At 36.9% G+C, this 20,280-nt stretch overlaps 2 protein-coding genes across 5 annotated transcripts in view; both read left to right on the plus strand.

The window, feature by feature from the left end:
• Positions 1 to 92: 92 nt before the first annotated feature.
• pdha1b (pyruvate dehydrogenase E1 subunit alpha 1b) lies at positions 93 to 5,709 on the plus strand. 4 transcript variants are annotated; one of them, XM_067434642.1, is made up of 12 exons: positions 93 to 227; positions 744 to 764; positions 1,737 to 1,805; positions 1,882 to 2,055; positions 2,133 to 2,259; positions 2,428 to 2,519; positions 2,590 to 2,682; positions 2,773 to 2,928; positions 3,059 to 3,130; positions 3,226 to 3,293; positions 3,478 to 3,586; positions 4,583 to 5,709. In XM_067434642.1, the coding sequence occupies exons 1-12, from the start codon at positions 171 to 173 to the stop codon at positions 4,745 to 4,747; spliced, it is 1,203 nt and encodes a 400-aa protein (XP_067290743.1). In that variant the 5' UTR covers positions 93 to 170; the 3' UTR covers positions 4,748 to 5,709. The 4 variants fall into 4 exon arrangements, with proteins under 4 accessions (XP_067290743.1, XP_067290746.1, XP_067290744.1 ...); XM_067434645.1 differs by having other exon boundaries at positions 99 to 227; positions 1,708 to 1,805; XM_067434643.1 differs by lacking the exons at positions 93 to 227; positions 744 to 764 and having other exon boundaries at positions 1,744 to 1,805; positions 1,875 to 2,055.
• A 738-nt stretch (positions 5,710 to 6,447) lies between these two features.
• The window catches only part of rps6ka3b (ribosomal protein S6 kinase, polypeptide 3b), a 50,927-nt gene continuing 37,094 nt past the window's right edge, over positions 6,448 to 20,280 (plus strand). The window contains exons 1-2 of the mRNA XM_067434384.1: positions 6,448 to 6,815; positions 10,245 to 10,304. Of these exons, the coding sequence (XP_067290485.1) occupies positions 6,753 to 6,815; positions 10,245 to 10,304 (123 nt within the window). The 5' untranslated portion in view covers positions 6,448 to 6,752. The remainder of the gene's footprint in view (positions 6,816 to 10,244; positions 10,305 to 20,280) is intronic.

The following is a 20,280-nucleotide window of genomic DNA, read 5'->3' on the forward strand; positions in this document are numbered from 1 at the left end:
GTTGCTGTTGCTATGCAAAGTTAAGCTGAACTTTAATTCTTGAAACAGAGTGTAGTCAAATACCCAGCCATACTGAGCTAGTCTGAGTGTTTCTGGCTTCAGCTCACTGTGTGGTGTTGATCCTCCAGTCCTGAAGCACACTCCTGCTCACACAGCCTGGGGTTTGGAGCATGCAGAACATGCTGACAGTAATTGCAAACGCATTCAAGGGCGGTGCCAAAATAAATGTAGGTATCATAAGTGTCTGTTTGCTTATCTGTTTGCTGTTAAAGAGACAGAGTCATTGAAAGATTCGAGCTCTGTTTAGCTTAGAGGCATTAAAAGATTTACACACAAGAGGCTAAACTAGATCTCTGTATAGTCTCATCGACCTTGTAGATGGTTACAGTAAATGCAAATTCATATTTACTGTAAATTAAATGGCCACTAAACTAATCGTATTTAATTAAAATGGTGTCTGCCCTGATTTGGTCACTCTTATTATTTGTTAACTTATCATAATAGTTTGTTTTTAGCCATTCACAGCCTGTGATACAGTCCAACTGTAATATTGTAACAAGAATGGATATGTTAGTTATGACATGGATGTCATTATAAACCATGTTGTGTTTTTTTTATATATATATACATATACAGGCTATCTTTATACTTTCTTTATAATAAAGTTAATTCAGTAATGTACACAGTGTATACAGTGCAGTTAGCCCCATTAATGATTTGTATTTTTTGTTTTTGTTTTATAGGCTGCCCAGACAGTGTCGGAGGTAAGATTTGGAGCACATCTTAACTTCTTCATGTGATCCAGCAGCAACAGCTCAACCACCCTAAAAGTAGTTAAAAGTGCCACAGAAATCGTTTATCAATGATAGCAAAAGTGTATTTGTCTTCGGTCAGTTGTATTATATTTAATTATTCATGCTAGATCAAAAAACGTTTTGTTTACTGTGAATCATGTGTCATTTGTTACAAATTTTAAAAAGATAGCTCACCCAAATTTAAAAATTACCCCATGATTTTCTCACCCTGAAGTCATCCAATTTAATACAATCAGAGTTCATCCAATTGAATGCAATCAGAGTTATATTAAAAAATGTCCGGGCTCTTCCAAGCTTTATAATTGCAGTAAATGGCAGCCCAAAATTTGCAGCCCAAAAAGTGCATCCATCCATTATAAAAATAATCCATGCGGCTCCAGGGGGTTAATAAAGGCTTGCTGAAGAGAAGGTTTGTGTAAGAAAAATATCAAATATCTAAAAATTTGGGTTCAATAAGATTCAGTTAGATTTTTCATATTTTCCTATGCATTTCACACACTGCATTCAGTGTCACATGATCCTCAGAAATCATCCTAAAAATTAGTGCTCAAGAAACATGTCTTACTAATATCAATGTTGAAAACAGCTTAATATTTTTCTGGAAATGGTGATATCGGATTTTCAGGAATCTTTGATGAATAAAAGTAAAATGTTCCATTCTTTACTGTCACTTTTTTATCAATTTAACGCACCCTTGCTGAATAAAAATATTAATTTATTTTAAAAACTATCTAACTGACCCTAGGTGTGTTCATTTTAGGTGTGTTTCACAGTATTTCGCTCTGAGTCCACAGAGTGGCCTTCAATATCTCAAGATTATTATTATTATTATTTTTTTTCAAATTAAATGCATTTCCCCCCAGTCTCACTGTATTAAAATGCTTTTTCATAGTTTTATTACTGCACTCCACTCTTGTCCAGGGCTCCAGAGTGGTGGTATCATCACGTTCTTTTGCAGACTTCACACCTCAGGCCAGTTTTGACATCAAGGTAAACTTTCCTATTAGCATACACAAAAAAATCTTTATGTATTCAAGAAAAAAGTCGAACATGGTTCAGTTTTTAGAGGTGTGACCTTCATCGCTTGGACGAAGGCCCTTTGGTGCAGACAGTGCTCACTAGAGAGGATGGACTCAGGTACTACCGCACTATGCAGACCATGAGACGCATGGAGCTGAAGGCAGATCAACTCTACAAGCAAAAGATCATACGAGGCTTCTGTCACCTGTACGATGGTCAGGTAATACAAAACTGAATGCCTTGTAGTCTGTTTACACATACAATCAAAGTCAAATGATTTGTCTTGTAACCTTTCAGGAAGCCTGTGCTGTAGGCATTGAGGCTGGTATCAGTCCCATGGATCATGTGATCACGGCATATAGGGCTCATGGTTACACCTACACCAGAGGTGTGCCTGTGAAAGAGATCATGGCAGAGCTCACAGGTGGGGACTACATAATTTTTCTACATAATTTACAGCAATAGCTGAGAGACAATTCCTTACATTAACAAAATGGACTGTAACTGAAAAATAACTTGTTAATTGGATTCAAATCTAGAAATGTATATCAATAACCAGGACTAATCTGAACATGTTCACAATTCATTTCAGGTCGAAGGGGTGGTGTTGCCAAAGGGAAGGGTGGCTCTATGCACATGTATGCCAAGAATTTCTACGGTGGGAATGGTATTGTTGGTGCCCAGGTGAGATGCATGCATTATAGTTTACTACAACATTAAATCAAACATTTCTTAATCCAAATCTGTTTGGAAGGTTCCTCTTGGGGCAGGTGTGGCCCTGGCATGCCAATATCAGGGTAAGAACGAGGTTTGTGTCACTCTGTATGGGGACGGAGCTGCTAATCAGGTGAGAGAAACTTCCTCTGCATGCGCTCACATGTTTGTGTGCAATCTGCTGTTGCAAAATAATGCTTTATCTGATGTGTCCCCTTATCAGGGCCAGATCTTTGAATCATTTAACATGGCAGCTTTGTGGAAACTCCCCTGCATTTTCATCTGTGAGAATAATAAATATGGCATGGGGACATCAGTGGAACGGGCTTCAGCAAGCACAGACTATTACAAAAGAGGAGACTACATTCCTGGACTGAGGGTGAATTTTTTCTTTTTTAGGTTTTCTAGATGCCTCACACTCATTTTATATTCACATTTTTTTACAGTTGTACATAAAAGCACATGTGAGCAAATAAGCCCTTTCAAGTCCTATTTTTTGTTTCCTCCAGGTGGATGGTATGGATGTTCTTGGTGTGAGAGAGGCAACCAGGTTTGCAGCAGATTATTGCAGATCTGGCAAGGTAAACATATTTTACTTGCTTAACAAGTTAAGCGGGGCTTATAGATTTAAGCAAGGGCTAGTATGTGACTGGTGGGCAAATATTTGGCTCTCCAGGGTCCCATTTTAATGGAGCTCCAGACATATCGTTACCATGGCCACAGCATGAGTGATCCTGGGGTCAGGTGAGGTTGACCTTCAACCTTTCCCCCTGTGGCAGTCGCTCTTCCATCCTCGGCTCGTTTAAAACCCTGTCCTTATCTGCTAGCCTCCATAATCACATTCTTTCCTTAGTTTTAGTTAGTTTGCACATCATTTCAGTGAGCTCACTCTTCGCTGTACCTTCAATCAGTGCTTTTCTGTCCTTAGTTATCGCACACGTGAAGAGATCCAGGAAGTTCGCAGTAAGAGTGACCCCATCTCTATGCTGAAGGACCGCATGATTAGTAGCAACATGGCTAGTGTGGAGGAGATCAAGGTACTTGATGCATCATTCTTTTTGTCTAGTGCACTCTTTATTTTATCAAGAGATGAACAGACCTTAATCCTTTGGTTTACATTTTTATTTTACAAAAATGTATCTAACGGTTTCAAACATGGTGACTTTTGTGACTTTTGCTATACGAACACAAAAAAGAACTGATCTGTACGGTCAAAAATGAAAACTGTAGGAAATGATAATGTCTCTGATAATGTCTAAATATATATCCAAATGCAAAACCTAATAATAGCAAGTAATTAAGTATGCCTGAATACTCTTAGAAGCAACTGGGGAATAAACACACACACACAAAATTGCAAAAGAAGTCCCATAATGCACCATGGTAAATGGTAAATGGACTGCATTTATATAGCGCCTTTATCCAAAGCGCTTTACATTTTTGCCTCACATTCACCCATTCATACACCGACGGCGATGTCAGCCATGCAAGGCGCCATCCAGCTCGTCGGGAGCATGCTGGGGTTAGGTGTCTTGCTCATGGACACTTCGACACTTGGTCAGGTGGAACCGGGGATCGAACCACCAACCTTTCGGTTTGTAGACAATCTACATGAACCACTGAGCCACTGCCGCCCCATGGAAACAAAGAACAAGTTCTAAAGTGCAAAACATAAATCACATAAGCCAACTGTTAGCATAAACATAGATCACCAGACAGATAATGAACATAATCTAGCAAACATTTATATTTTGTTTATAGCTGAAATTTTGCATGTATATGTAAAAAAATATTAATCAATTAGTTCTTCATAAATAACAGTATATGATATAAATGTTATAAAATGAGGACGTTGTCATGTCACCTGAACTATTAATCAGTTTCCCAATGTGCAGTGAGACAGGGTAGTTACTGTCCTTACCAGTGCCTGAATTTGTGTACACGATATACCGCTTCACGACCATAGACTGTAAAAAATGTACTATTTCATGAGGGAGTTGATTTTTAACTGATGTTTTTGGTAATCACAACAGGACATTGATGCAGAGATTCGTAAGGAGATAGAAGAAGCAACACAGTTTGCTACCTCTGATCCAGAGCCCCCGCTGGAGGATTTGTGCAACCACATCTTCTACAATGATGCACCCTTAGAGGTCAGAGGCACCAACCCTTGGACGAGGCTGAAATCCATGAGCTAAGGAGCCTGCTGATGATTCAGCACTTCATCCCTCATAGTACAGGAGCTCTGTTCCTAAACCTATACGCACAAAAAGATGGATGAAATAGTTATCCATAATGTCATAATTATATTCCATAACAGTTGTTATTTAGCAATTAGTTTTGCAGACTGTTAATTTGTTAGGAAAGACATAGCACAAAATACAGGAATCAAAGGACCCTTTTCAAAGACTCAGATGACGTGTTTCCAGTTATCAACATTGCAAATCTAGTTTTTGGATTTTTGGATTTATTAATGTGTAACTACACTTTGAGCTATATTACCTTGGCAGTAAATGGGAAATTTGGCAAATTCCTCTTACCTCTATATTATCTCTCTCTATATATTTTTTTTACGAAAGTCATGGAAACCCTATTATGACATTTTTATTTTGCTATCAGAGCAAATGGGAATACAGAAATTATATTTGCTGTCTTCTGTTCACCACTATAGAAGTTTACCCAACTATGGTGTCTTCTGCTTCTGAGAAACCTAGAAATGTGAAAAGGGTCCATATAGAGCAATATTTGAAATATATATAAAAAATAATGGGCAACATCTTTATCTGTTAATGAGAAAAAAGCAAAGGGCACATACATGGGGTGCGGCTCAATCAGTTCCCTGGTTCAGTAGTCAGCGCACTAATCAGGACATAAGTCGATGGGCTGACTCCCTGCCCTGACTACTGAACTAGGGAACTGACTGGTCTCTGAATTAAATTGAATAAAATTGGAAAATATTATACAATTCTTATGCTCATATAGTAATTTCTAATTTCTTGAATTATGCATTAATTGGTCATTGTACAGTATTTCAAAGGCTTAATTACAATTAATGCCAAAACTTACTCTAGAACCTAATTGTATACAGTTGTATTGAAATAGCACTAAAATGTGTGTAATGGGCAGTGTAACGTGTGCTGACATGTAGTCTATATATTTAACTAAGAATGGAATTAATAAATATGCAATAATTTGACTATTTGCGTCAGTTGTTCATTCAAGTCGCTTGCTTGTTAGAATGTAAAGTCCTGAGTCACTGAATCAAGCAGGAGGATGAGTATAATAATAGACTCACCAGCAGGTGTCGCACTCTCCACCTACGACGTGAATAAAGTCAAATCACAAGGTAGATGCCAATTTATTGGGGGTACATTCTTGCGTACATTACTTACAATGTCATATCATGGCAAAGATTATGATTGTTGATGATGAATCAGTACACACTGACAAGCAACACTTATTACGCAGGATTTAAAAAAATCCATATAGTGTCCATAGTGGATTTAATGAAACCAAAAGAGATATATTGTCCATTGGAATAAATAGTAGAAATAACTAATAAACTAATGATCAGTTTGTTTTAATTTAGGGTTTCTTGTAGAGAGAAGAAAAAGCATTGTATTTCCTTAATTCGAGTCTGAATAGGTAAAGATAATTATTATATTTACAGATAATATTTCTGAGTGACCCTAATCTGTTTACTTCCATACAGTAAAAGTGTGATATTAAATACATAATTGTTATATAAATATGCGTTTGCTCGGATCACAGGTTGGGGCATCAAATGCACTGCGCTTTCACCTGTTCGTCTACGATGAGCCCCACATATTTAACCCCGCCCTCTTTTAATGATTTACAGGCATGCCAGCCAATCCAGTGCGTCATTCTGGAAGAAGCGGAAGTGAATAGAACGCGTGAACGTGTTTTTTTTTCTGTCAAAGGGGAAAGCGTAGAGAGAGATAGGGCGACTGGCGCGAGATCAGGACACGGTCATTGTATTCCTATGGAAACGCTGCACTGACTGACAGAAGTGAGTGGACGAAAAGGTGGCGCGATTTTGCATACGTTAGGCACGTAACGGACTCCAAGCTTTCTCTCTCAGTGTCAAGAGGGTGGAAACAAACAGGCATAATCTCTTCAAAGTAGCTCAGAATTGTTCTTTTGAACCTGATTCATAAAACAAGCAACGTCCAAAAAGTGAAGATGCCCCTGGCACAACTAGTTGACCCTTGGCGAAAGATGGCAATCGGCAGTGCGGCGAGTGAGGTGAGTGTCCACTGCATTATGAAGCTTTATATCACTGACATGTTAATTATAAAAGCACCACTTCTGTTTTTTTGTGCAGTTTCTCTGTGCCGCTGTTGTACAACCTGTTCCAGATCTTTAACTGTATATCCGATGTTGGAGGATTAGCGGTTATAGAGTATGACCCCTGTTATGTCTGTCACTGTGCGTACCGTTAACGTTAAATGCTTTTAAAACGACCCGTTTGCCAAAGCCCTTTTACATTTTTTTTGACTTGTAGTTACTTTGTAAATAGCATATGAGTTCACCTTGTTCACTCTGCTTTGTAAATGAAGACTAAAGTTTTAATGAATGAGACCACATAATGCTCATGAATCCAAGTCTGATTCATGCCGGTGCAGTGATGATGACAGATAGATGGTGAATCCGTTCATCTGTGGGAATCTCGCAGAGTTTCGTTAACGTGTGTTATTATATATATATATATATATATATATATATATATATATATATATATATATATATATATATATATATATATATATATAAAATATATTTTTTTTAAAATCTTTTAAAAACTGATGTAATGCAATTCTGAGTCATGAAAAAGGCATTTAAACAAGTTTCAGTTGTTAAATAACATTTCAAAGTGTTTAAATACATTTTTGGACTCTTTTTATGTCAGGTGGTGCGACCGAATAGTTGTATGTATATAGGTGCACCACCTGACACAGATAGTGTACCACTACCTACCTACCTATACTTGAAATTAGCAGTTTTTATCAGTATTTGAAAGAGATCTTTTTCAATTCAGAAGAATCAGTTGAGCTCCTCTGGATGATACATTATCATGTTTACTGTTATTACCTTTTTAATTCATATTAAAAGAGCCTGACATTTGAGAATATGCAAATTGCTGGACAAATGTGTAATATATATATTATATATATATAATATTTAATATATAACTTTAAAATAACTCATATTTTATAAGCGGTTTCCTCACAAAATGATTCCATAGTATTTAGTTTTTATTATTATGTTTTGTCTGTTCAATTGTTCACCTGACATTTTGGTAATTTAAGATAACAAAACAAAATAATATTATGTATTATTTAAATGTACTAAAATTAATTCAATGCAAATAGTTTTTATAGAATAAAATATATCATGAATTTATACAATTATTTTAAAAGGAAATAATGCGTCATGTCATTGACACATACGTGTACTGAGTCATGAGATCAGGCAGATAAATATTTTTAGGATTATTCTAAAGAGAAATTCAACTTAATCCAAACATGAAAATGAAAAATATGACGCAATTATTAAAAATATTAACTCACCCTCATGTTATTCCAAACCTGTTTGTCTTTTTTTTATATGTAAAGCACAGATTTTGAGCAGAATTACTTGGTTGTCCTGCTTAATATCACCTTTTCATATTTCACAAAATTGTAGTTATTTTTATTTTTGAACTTTCCCTTTAAGGGAGAACATTTCCCCCTGGAAAATCACTTCAGCGACTAACCCATTACTACATAGGCCTAGAACAGAATATAAGGAGATGTATTAAATTAATGTTAGAGAACACATTTTAAATCTTACAAATTTTAGACTGAGTTTTGAAGCAGAATTTGTGTGGCTGAAGGTTTCCAAGGGTTATTTTACCAATAACAAAGTTTAAACATTATGTACTGTAGTCATAAGCCCACATCACATTTTCATGACCGTTTGCTCTCTCAGAATGAGATTTTTTTAAAATTTGCTACAGGTTACCTGACAAATTCAATACCTGACTATTATTATTATTATTATTATTATTATTATTATTTGCAAAAGATAAATGGTTTGCATGAGTGCATTCATGCAAGTTACTGCAGGTTTATTAGATAAACTAATTTTCAGTCCAGCATGTTCTGTCATCTACTCTGGAATGACAAAACAATGTTCAGAAATTACAGCTACAACCCCATTGATCCACATGTAAAAAAGGCTGCTGTAAAACTGCTGAGATTGAATTGTGAAAGAGAGAGAGAGAAAAGAGAGGCAGGTAACACAATGTTCTTTTCCAGCCAGCAGATGATCACGGGCCATCCCTCAGTTTCACTCTCGCGCAGTGACAGATCGGCCCGTCTGAGATGCCACCCTGACTAATTAACCCTAAACAGTCAATGACAGCATGTAGGCCCGGTCTAACAAGACGTTCCACCACTATCATTTGGTGCAGAGGAGCAGACGTTCTTATTGGCACAAGTGTTTGTCTGCTGTAGTAATCAAGGCTTTGTATCGCTCTTTGAAACCGATCCACACTGCGATTGTTATGTTCAATGTAGTCTCAGCCTCAGACGGACTGCCTACAGACCGCCCACAATCAGTTTGATGACTGATGTGTGATGATTCATATTTCATAAAAAAGGCATTGAAATTCACAAGCCCCAATCAGATAAACAAAATACTTTTTTAAGGTACCATGTTGATGATATGACTGTGACCAAAGTTTGTCAGGGTCAGTGATTTGTCATGTCAGTTATTATCTGACATTAAAGGTTTTATCAGTAGTGGTTAATATTAGATATTTTGTTGTTTATGCTCATTATAACTATTTTTATATTTTGATCAGTATTGCCGTGAAGCCCATTTCAATTATGATTTAGTATATTTATAACAGAAGTTAAAATATACTAATAAAAAAATGACTTCAAAAAGTGACTTCTCATAATTAAGACTTCGTGATCATTTAGATGTATGTCAGTGTTTTTGTGTGAATTAGGCATTTTATAATTCTGATTTTCAAAAAATGCTTTATTTCTTATGTGGTGGAAATGGGCTTTCATAGTCATCTAATACTTGCTTAAAGTTAAACACTTATAATATAATAACACTGTTATGTAATCTTAGTCAAATCTCAAAATGTATATCCATTTTTCATACTGAACAGCCTAAATTTACTTTTAAATTCTGAATTTAAAAATATTTGAATTAAATGTATTTAGAAAAAATAATATAAATGTAATATTGTCAGTTTATTGGCTATTGACCATAACATGAAAATAGTTATCAAAAAAAGAGATCAATTAAAGATATGATATCTTTTTCTGAGGCACACAAGCTATATATGCACTTCACGTTTTGAGTTATGAAATGAAGTAACCCAGAGCTTATTACCTTTGGACAATGATATTATTTTTTGGCACATAAAAAAACAGAACTTTGGTTGTTTTTGGCTGGTCAGGTGGTCTCTTCCTGTTTTTAATTTAAAGTTTGCAGTTCTTGGCTAGCATAAGCAGCAATGTGGACCAAGTGTTAGGCTGTTAGTCAAAGGTCTGACTATGCGCTAGCGTGTTTGGTGCAGTCCAGACCTTTCACACATGATATATATTGTGTTTTCTACTTGCAATGGTTCGTGGGACACTGATTTTCCATATTCACATTTCTCTCACTTGACAGACGGAGCCCCTTCATGTCTTGGAGGACTCGACGGGAGAAGATGAAAATCTATCATGTCAAGTGAGTGTCATACCTCCTCCTGCTTCTACATTCTTTGTCCCTCTCTCTCTCTCTCTCTCTCTCTCTCTCTCTCTCTCTCTCTCTCTCTCTCTCTCTCTCTCTCTCTCTCTCTCTCTCTCTCTCTCTCTCTCCTTAAGCTGTCTATTTCTCAAGCTCTTTCTACCTTTTTAATCCGTGTCCTTCTCAACTTTTTATGACGTCCCCTCATGGGCTTTGATCTCCTTATTTTATAGTTGCTCTGTGTTTTGTAGCACTTGACATTTGTCAAGGAGCTTTTTTCAAGGATGCAGCATAGAGAAGTGGCTCTTCTAAGAAGGTGGTCTGAAATGTCCCTCCATGCACATGTGTGTCTAAGGGGAGCTGGTGATAAATGTTAGCTATTGATCATGTGCTCCCCATAGACGGCAATTGTATCAATTAGTCCTTTGATTGCCGTATGTATCATGGAGAAGCTGGAAATCTGGCTTGTTACATGGATACAGTTTTACAGTCAATTTGAGTGGGGCTGTACAGTCCCATACTCATTGTATTGGGTCCAGAATTCCTGTGCTACTACTGAAAAGATACCAGCCTAGACAACAAAGTACTCATTGTTTTTGTTTGTGGGAGCGTTTCTGTTTAAGCCGTGATGGTTGTTCTAGTTCAGGAAGGATTCTTCCTACACACTGCTGTTAATGAGTTTCCATAACACGCACGTAAAGAGTCCATTATGACATCATGTAGTCTGACCTCATGCAGGAAACGAAAAAGACTTTTAGGTCTCCTATCCCACTAAAACACTCCCCCGTCTTCCTCCTAGCTTGTGCTGAGAACCATTGATTTTTAAATGCAGGGCAGATGGACCTATGGATCTTGTTTGCTAAGAAAGCTGGGCCATCAAAAACATTCTCTAGAGTATCTGCTTTTCCCTCTGAACATCCCCGCACATAAGCACACACTTAAATGGATAAAGTGTCTGAAAGCTGCTTCTTTGCAAATGCTGTGATAGACGTAGGTTAGATGCAAACTGTGTCTTTTGTCTTCACACTTGTGTTTGGCCTTGTATTGGAGAATCTCACTGAATTTTTTTATCTCACAATTCTGACTTTATAACTCGCAATTAGTTTATGTCATGCAAGTCTGAGAGGGAAAAAAATTATTGTGAGAGAAAATAAGCAATTTTATTTAATTTTATATTTAGTGATGGTTACATGCTTCCGTAGTGTCCAAACCAGATGTGATGTGATAAGTTTCCAGCGACAAGCAATTTGTTTGTCCCCAAATTTGTGGACATCACAACGGAACATTCAGAGCTGCGCTGGTGCTGCCACTGATCCAGAGAAAGCCGTTCTCATGTTTAAACATCTTCACTGTCGGTTCTGTGTTACAAATATTCATATTATAAAAGAAGTACTGGGATAAAAGTTTATAGTTCAGATATAAACACTGATGCCAACGGTAGCGAATGCGATCAAAATAAAGCAAATCACCTTTTGAAAAGTAACTTGGCCCTTCAAATAACGATTGTATCAATTACATCGTTACACCACTAGGTGGCGATAAGTGGCTTAAAAATGCCGTTGAATCATTCAAGATATTCATTCAAAAATGGCGATTAGTCCAGTAATGTGATGCATTCATTCAAACAGTTTTTTGTTTTGTTTTTATAATTCAGATAAATTAAACATTTTAAGTACACTGCAACGATTAACATTTTGTCAGAACCTCTTTACATGCTGGGAGAATCATGATCTCTATTAGCCTGACAAGCCAGACCCACATCAAGATGTTTGGTCTGGAAACTCACCATTGACAGCGCTCAATCCGACGGCCGGATAAACGGTTGTCTTTCAAACTCCCTCTGCACACGATAGGATAGCGCTACCACCAACCAGAGAAACGAAGGTGAAACAGAGCTTGTTGATAGATTAAACATTCGCCGTATCCGGTCAGCAAACTCTGAACACATCTTCCCTTTTTAAGAATGACTTCAGTGCCGTTCTTTTCTCAGAGAAAAGCTTAACTCAAAGTCTTCCAGAGTCGCGGTCATAACAAAATGGCACATAATCAAATTAATAAAAATTACACCATTTTAATATTATTATTAAAAGTACATGCTGGGTGACTGAAACGATGTTTGTCATAGAATTCACATTGAACATTTTTGTTTCCTTTTATTAATTTCAAGAGGTGAATTATCCATTGCTGCTTTTAGTATGATTATAAAGGTTGTGCAAATGATATTCAATTTGTGTTAAATTCTTTTAACATAATAAGTACATGACATTATCATTGTCATACTTTGTATGTTGATTTTCCAGGCGCAACGTAGCAGAAATAGAAACCATTTCTAAAATAAAATTCCCTGTCGTTCAACATGTATCGATATCATTGCTATTTAGGACAAAAATTGTAATTTACCATGGAAAAGATTCCTTTTAACGCATGCCCCGCCATCGCGCCACATCTGGTTGGAACAGGGCATTACAATAATGAAAATTTGTTTTTATTTATTTATTTTGCTATTATGTTAATGAGAAATTAGTGGGAGGGCATATGCTTAATTGTAATGACAATAAATAATCCAAAAAAATATTCCTAATTATATAATTATTTTATTAAATATTTTTTTATTTAAAGGTGCACTATGCAGCTTTCCGTCCACTGGAGGGCGCCTATTCAAAACAAATGTGTAGTTTGATGACGCAAAGTGTGGTCTTCTCATCACAGCCGGTGGAAAATAGGACTCGGGCAGAAATCACGTTCATGCATGCGGTTATTAAGATAAATAAAAAAATACAAATTTTATTTAAAATTTAAATGCTCTACCACAGTGTCTTTGTCTGCACGATGGGAGAGTTTTTCTCATGCGCATTTGTCCATCATTGGTCCACAAGTTTAAAGGTCAGCTATAAATGAATGTGACTGTATTGTTTTTTTGTAGGGGGGTTTTGTAGACTGCTGTAGTTGTTTTTTATGTCTGCGTGTGTGTTCACCTGGATGTGTTCCGATTCCTGTGTTTAATGGGGTGTATGAGGGTAAACAGTATTTCAGTAGCATAATGAGAGTTAATGAGTAGGAGAGTGTGTGAATGCATTAGTCATGTGCTCAGTTAAATGGGCTTAAAGCCGCTGTCTTTCTCAGAACGGCTGATAAAACAGGAAGGAAGGAGTGAAAATGTGTGTTCGTTATATTTAGTTTGCAATCAGCCACTTAACTTTTTCTGGAAGCCATTTGAGAGTTTATAAACGGGATCACATTTAAATTAATTCCCAAAACACAAATGCAAAACAGTGAATCACTCCAATCTGCAGCTCGATGGCTCCCCCTGGTGAATATGTATAACTCATCTTAAGGTGATTCATTTAAAGATGGATGTAAAGCATTGAGAAGACATGTCCAAAGTGATTGACAAAAATAGTAAAGTCAAGCCAAGGTGTTCACTGCACCACACCACCCCTAGGTACATGCTAGGGAAAATCTACTAGATAAATGCTGGTTAAAAAAGGACCAACACATTTTGTACAACCAATGCAACCCCATCAGAGAAGAGGAGACAACAGAGAGCTATTAAAGGGGACACATTATGCAAAATTCACTTTTATAAGGAGGTGTGTGTGTAAACAACCAGCCTATAATGGTAAAAATCCACCCATTACTTTTTTTTATATATATAATCCCCATCCATCATTATCAATCTCTTATAGCATGTTTCATATTTCCCCCTACTCCTACATAAGAGTAGGGAAACCTGACCCATGACTGTTGATTATCTGCCCTTTTAGCATAAAAGCACCCTTGGCCCTGAGTGAGAAGCACCGAGACCAACATTTGTTTAGCTAGCATCAGCTAGCTAGAGTATTACAATGTCTCTGAAAAAAAAAAAAAAAACGCTACAAATGTTCTGTTGTTGGATGTACCAACGAACATTAGAGTCTCCATAGACTCCCGCATCCGAGCCGCTGAAGACACTGGATGAATTTCATTAAAGGAAATGTGCCGAAGAATGTCGGTAAAATTGTATATATTTGTACAAATCATTTTACGCATGACTGCTTCATCAACGAGGTCAGTAAAAAAATATGGAGGTAGTGTCCGTGACGTCACCCATAGGATTCTGAAGAGCAGTTCTGAAGCGTAAAGTAGAGACGAGCTGGCTGTAGCCATTTTGGCAACGCGGCACACCCATATAACAGAAAATGGGCAAAGAGGCGGGATGTGGGCGGAGCTGAGGTGACGTGATGACTAACAGACAAAAAATAAGACAGATATATGGCTATCCACCTGTAAGTGGCTACAGACTTAATTATGCAGAACTGTAAGGCTTTATATAACGTAAACGAATTAGTTATACAAAAATTCACGCCATCACAGTTGTCATGAAGGGCAAAGTTAGCCATATAGACCAAAGCCACAATTTGTACCAGGCTGTAAACATGTTTTTTTCTGCTGTAAAGTTGGGAAGTTGGGAGCTCAATGACATTCTGTTGCCTTCTGGAGCCCGTCTCTGTTGGTCAGCAGATAAAATATTGCAGTTTTAAGTCACTTCCGTATTGGCTTCAAGAGAAACCAAGGTTTCTGCTTGGTCAATATCAACGCTTAGTCCTCTCATATGCAAAACAAGTATGGATGGCACTTCATATTTTGTGAATGTTTGCAAATTTCCTTTCTGAATGAGCTTTTTAGAATGCTGTACGGCTAATACGGCTAAAGTTACCATAGCCTCTGATTTCTGACATTTTGACTGAGTGAGATTAATTTTGTTTTTAACCTATCTGAAGCTTGTGTAAAGGAGCTGCTGGAAGGGGGGCGAGGAGTAGCAGCTCATTTGCATTTAAAGGGGCACGCACACAAAAAACGGCATGTTTTTACTCACTCAAATGGGGCAAATTTGACACGCTATAATAAATGATCTGTGGGGTATTTTGAGCTGAAACTTCAGACATATTTTGGGGACACCAGAGACTTGTATTACATCTTGTGAAAAGGTGCATAATATGTCCTCTTTAAGGACTCCACATAAGAGCCATAAAAATGGCCAGAGTCGAAACGATTATGGTCTTTGCAACTATCCTACCATCAGGTAGCTATGATCCGTTGTCTTCCCAGGTGCCGTGGTCAGACCCTGACACTGATGTACTGTATGTGTCCAGCATCATCCATGTCTATGAGCGGGGCGTGTGTGTTGTGTCGCTTGTTTGTGCTAATGTTTGGCTATGTCTCCAGATCTCTCTGGCAGATGGTATTTAATCTTCTCTAGCCATCTGGACTGACTTTCTCTCGCTTTGCGGACACCCACTCTTGCCTCTTTTTACCTCTCTCTCTCTCTCTCTCTCCATCTCTCTCTCTCTCTCTCTCTCCATCTCTCTCTCTCTCTCTCTCTCTCTCTCCATCTCTCTCTCTCTCTCTCTCTCTCTCCATCTCTGTCTTTTTCTGCAGTCATTTGTGTGAGAGAGTGCCGAGACATCATGCTGTCTTTTATCTACTCTGACTCACTCTTCCAGCATGGCCCTGAACACCTGATTCACAGAACTTGCCTGACTGTGATTAAGTAACAAACTCGGCTTAAATTAATCGGAGCATTTTAATTTGCTGCTGAATCACTTATTAGCAAGGATCACAATTGATGTTGCTCGTAGTTAAGCTTGAATTTTACCTCATGCAGTGACAGAGAACTGTGATTATTAAAAGATTAGTTCTCACAAAAAACCTTGCACATCATTATTACTTTTATTCATCTTTAAAACACAGATACAAACCCCTTTAAAATCTGAGGAGACATGATCGCTTTATTTGGTGAACAGATCTGATTTAGGCTTTTTATCAATTAAACATTCTTCAATAAACACATATAACACTCAAATATGGTAAAGAGAAGCTCAAACGTAGTTGGTTGATGCATGAGAACAAACATATTGGTTATTGCTGAAGCTAGAATGTGCTGGCGGGCCACGCGCGAATGAAACCTTATTGGATCTCCGCTTTTGGTTACCAAATCTGAGTGCTCTATATATGTTCACTGATCAATGTTTTTTCAATGTTTAAACCATTTGAAACATATGGATTTCACTTGTAATTCTCTTTATGAACATTTTGGGTGAAAAGACTTTCAGATAATATCTTAATTTGTGTTCTGAAGATAAGTGAAAGTCTTAAGTGTTTGGAATTTGGAACAATTTTCGTTTTTAGGTGAAATTATCTAAAATTTAAAGGCAAAAAGTCTGTTGTCCAGTGTCAGAAATGTAAAGATTCTTTGTCACAGCATTTTTTTGATCAGTGTGGCAAATTCACATGACGAACTTAAACCCAATGTGAAATCAGTGTGGGCAAATGTTTTGACCTTAAACCCAGTAGCCCAGATTTATATTGAAATTACTATAATTCTTACAGAGCAATGATAAATGTGATCACAGTTTTTATTTTCAAAGTGATTAGACATTTGATTTTGCTTGATGAAAGATACACTGTAAAAAATTATTTAGAAAAAAAAGTTACCTGGTTGCCTTAAAATTTTGAGTTCATCGAAATTAAAATTTTGAGTTAATACAATGAACATTTTTTGAGATTCGACAACCTTTATTAACATATTATTAAAAGATTTTGTAAGCATATTGGGTAATTGTGTGTGTTTTATTTGTGATGATGCATTGAAACATGCCAAAGTGCTATTTTCATGATTTATCAAATTTTTTATGTGGTTCAGATACAATAATATTTTGAGTTTCTATTTATTAAACAAACGAAAGTTGTATCAACTCAAGTTTTTAATTTCAATAAACTCAACATTTTAAGGCAACCAGGTTACTTACTTTTTTAAGTTAAGCCAACAAAAAATAACCAACATTTTTTACAGTGTACAAATAGCACAACTTTTCGCTATTTTGATGCAAAATTAGGGCTTTTGCGGTAAAGGAATTTCCCTTGTGTGAGATATTATATTTATGACCATTAGTTTTGATTCTTGCATCCGACTGGACAGGAGGCTTTCCAAAAGTGTTTATATTTCAGAAGTATCAGCAGTGGCACATCTTGTCTACAACATATTAAGTATATGTTTTATTTACAGTGATAGCAAAAAGAGGAAACAAAAGGGGCAAAATGGGGAAATGGGATCAGGACATTTCTCTGACCAGGTTTATGACGTGCGTATGAGCACCATTGTTTTGTGTTTTGTCACATTTTTTAGTTAACTGTAAGCACAAGCTCTGCTATTTGTACCATTTTTATTAGAGACTTTTTTATTTTTTATTAAATATCTTACTTTTTGGCTTGGTCTAAATATAGAATGTATTTTTGTTTTCAAGACAAATTAGATTAGACAGTATATTGAGGGCACTATGTATTCACATATATATTTATGTAAACCTTGACCTTTCAGGTTTACGTTTTTATTGCGTTACTGTGTTCCTTCCTGTTTCCCACCAAAATCAGTCCATCCATTTTCAGTAAAAGGTCATATGATCCTGCAGCAATTGGTATAAAATACTCATAATACCCTTTAAATTGATTAACAACATGGTCCTGTTTACTGACAGACCTATTAAGACCCGTTTACACATGATGCTGACGGCGTGACCAGGCGATGATTCAGTCACAATCCCTCCCCACCCCATCCTCCATTACAGCGGCATCGTGATGGGTCACAGCTGGTGACTTACAGTCCTCTAATGCTTGAGGATCAATAGAGCTAGCTTGGAGCGATGACCCTCTCTGCCTATTCGCCGGGTCTGTGGATCCATACATCTATGTGTGTTACACACACACAAACACACACACAGAGAGAGGTTATGCTAGGTAATGCCATTAATTCTCACTAAAGGTTTCCTGTGGATCTCTCATTGTGAAGCTCTTTCCTCTAACGTCCCACATAACCTGGACACAAAAGCGGTGTGACGACACTGTATGTGTGAGGGAGCAAGAGTGGGTGTGTGTCAGAGACGTGGCGTGTGACTGCGCAGCGATCCGAGACCCTCGGAATCCGTGTTAAACTCTGCTCTTTGTTCCAGGCTGAATAAGTGTGGGAGAGTTGATTCATCTTCATTCCTTAAGAACAGGCTCTCATTAGCACAGCAGATTCAGAGCCTTGAAAGTAGGGTGGGGGATTGTTCAGGACTCGGAATGTCTTCTGTTTCTCAGGGGGCATGAGTCTACAGCAATAAGGATTTATTTCTCCTGGCCCTACCGTTAAAAAAATGACCATATGCATTTTTAGCAACATATCATTCTAATATATATATATATAGTTTATAATAAAATAAAAAAATTAAATGGCTATCTAGTTTTATATATATATATATATTTGGACAACATGGTCCATAAAGGAGGACCATGTTGTTAATCAATTATATATAGGCATAATATACACTACCGTTCAAAACTTTGAGGTCATTAAGATGTTTTTATTATTATTTTTTGTGAAGAAACGAATAACGCTGTAGGAAGCAATAAATTGATAGGTAAAGGCATTTAATATTAGCCTGACAAGCCAGACCCAGATCAAGATGTTTGGTCTGGAAACTCACCATTGACAGCGCTCAATCCGAGGAGCGGATAAACGGTTGTCTTTCAAACTCCCTCTGCACACGATAGGATAGCGCTACCACCAACCAGAGAAACGAAGGTGAAACAGAGCTTGTTGATAGATTAAACATTCACCGTATCAGTAAAACTCTGAACACATCTTCCCTTTTTAAGAATGACTTCAGTGCCGTTCTTTTCTCAGAGAAAAGCTTAACTCAGTCTTCCAGAGTCGCGGTCAAAGCTGATTCGAAAGATCCGTTCGCCAGTTTCTGTGTTTACTAGAAGCACACAAACGCAACTTGGCCATTGTCATAATGGCCCCACCCACCGACTCCATACACGATGTGATTGGCCCGGCAAGAGTTAGGGGAATACAGCTCAGAAGGGTATTGAGAGTTGCTAGACGACACTCGGGTAGATTAGATTTGTTGCCGCTAGGGTGCGTCTAGATTTCTAGGCTAATCTAATATATTACAAAGGAAGGATTTCTATTTAAGATAAATCCTGTTCTTTTGAACTTTCTGTTCATCAAAGAATCCTGAAAAAATTTTTTATCACGGTTCATCACAACTATTAGGCAGCACAGCACAACCATTTTCAGCATTGATAATAATATAAATGTTTCTTGAGCGGTAAATCAGCATATTAGAATCATTTCTGAAGGATCATGTGACACTGAGGACTCGAGTTGATGCTGAAAATTCAGTTTTGATATCACAAACAAAATTTTTGAGTATTTCAATATATTACTGTTTTTACTGTATTTTTAAGACTTCTTTCAGAGACAGAAATCTTACTTACCCCAAACATTTGAGCATAGTTCAATATCATATGATAAAATATAATAATAATAATATATATATATATATATATATATATATATATATATATATATATATATATATAATATATATATATATATATAAAATTTACCAACGTCTGTATGCATCAGGTAAAAATAAATGATCTCGTATTATAATATTATATTAATGTTTTTTATTTATTTATTGCAGTAATAGTTGGATGGCTCCGATGTAAAAAAAAAAAAAAATAGCATATGGTGCAAACATCTTTTAACTCGGCTATTACATATAATGAAATTAATGTAAGCTTGAACAGGAAGTACTATTTCAATAGGGCAATGATATCCCTGTCAAGTGGTCTGAAACTCTCTCGCATTGACTCTGATCCATTGGGCCATTCTTATCATTAAGCCCTGGTCTGCACTGCCAAGATGAACACATGACAGGGGAATGTGAAAAAACAAGGAAAGTAAAGTGGCAGCCAGAAAGGAAATTGAAGGCAGGGGAAGAGAAGCTGTTTTACTAGGGATTGTAGAGGGGGGGTGCTTGTTGAAATGTTTTTGAGATCTAGAGAGAGGGATCCATTAATCTTGTCTCTGCTGCTTTAATGCAAATGTCTTCTTCACCAGCACTTACTCTGCAGTTAAAACGCCCTCCATCTCGTATACATCAGT

The sequence above is a fragment of the Pseudorasbora parva genome, chromosome 24, assembly GCF_024679245.1.
Source record: "Pseudorasbora parva isolate DD20220531a chromosome 24, ASM2467924v1, whole genome shotgun sequence".
In the NCBI taxonomy this organism is placed as follows: Eukaryota; Metazoa; Chordata; class Actinopteri; order Cypriniformes; family Gobionidae; genus Pseudorasbora; species Pseudorasbora parva.

Bases quoted from the DNA above. Each gene is read 5' to 3' on its own strand.
- pdha1b (XM_067434642.1), top strand. From the start codon at position 171: ATGCAGAACATGCTGACAGTAATTGCAAACGCATTCAAGGGCGGTGCC. The intron at 2,520-2,589 runs GTGAGATGCATG...TCTGTTTGGAAG, and splicing joins ATGGTATTGTTGGTGCCCAG to GTTCCTCTTGGGGCAGGTGT. The intron at 3,294-3,477 runs GTGAGGTTGACC...TTCTGTCCTTAG, and splicing joins ATGAGTGATCCTGGGGTCAG to TTATCGCACACGTGAAGAGA.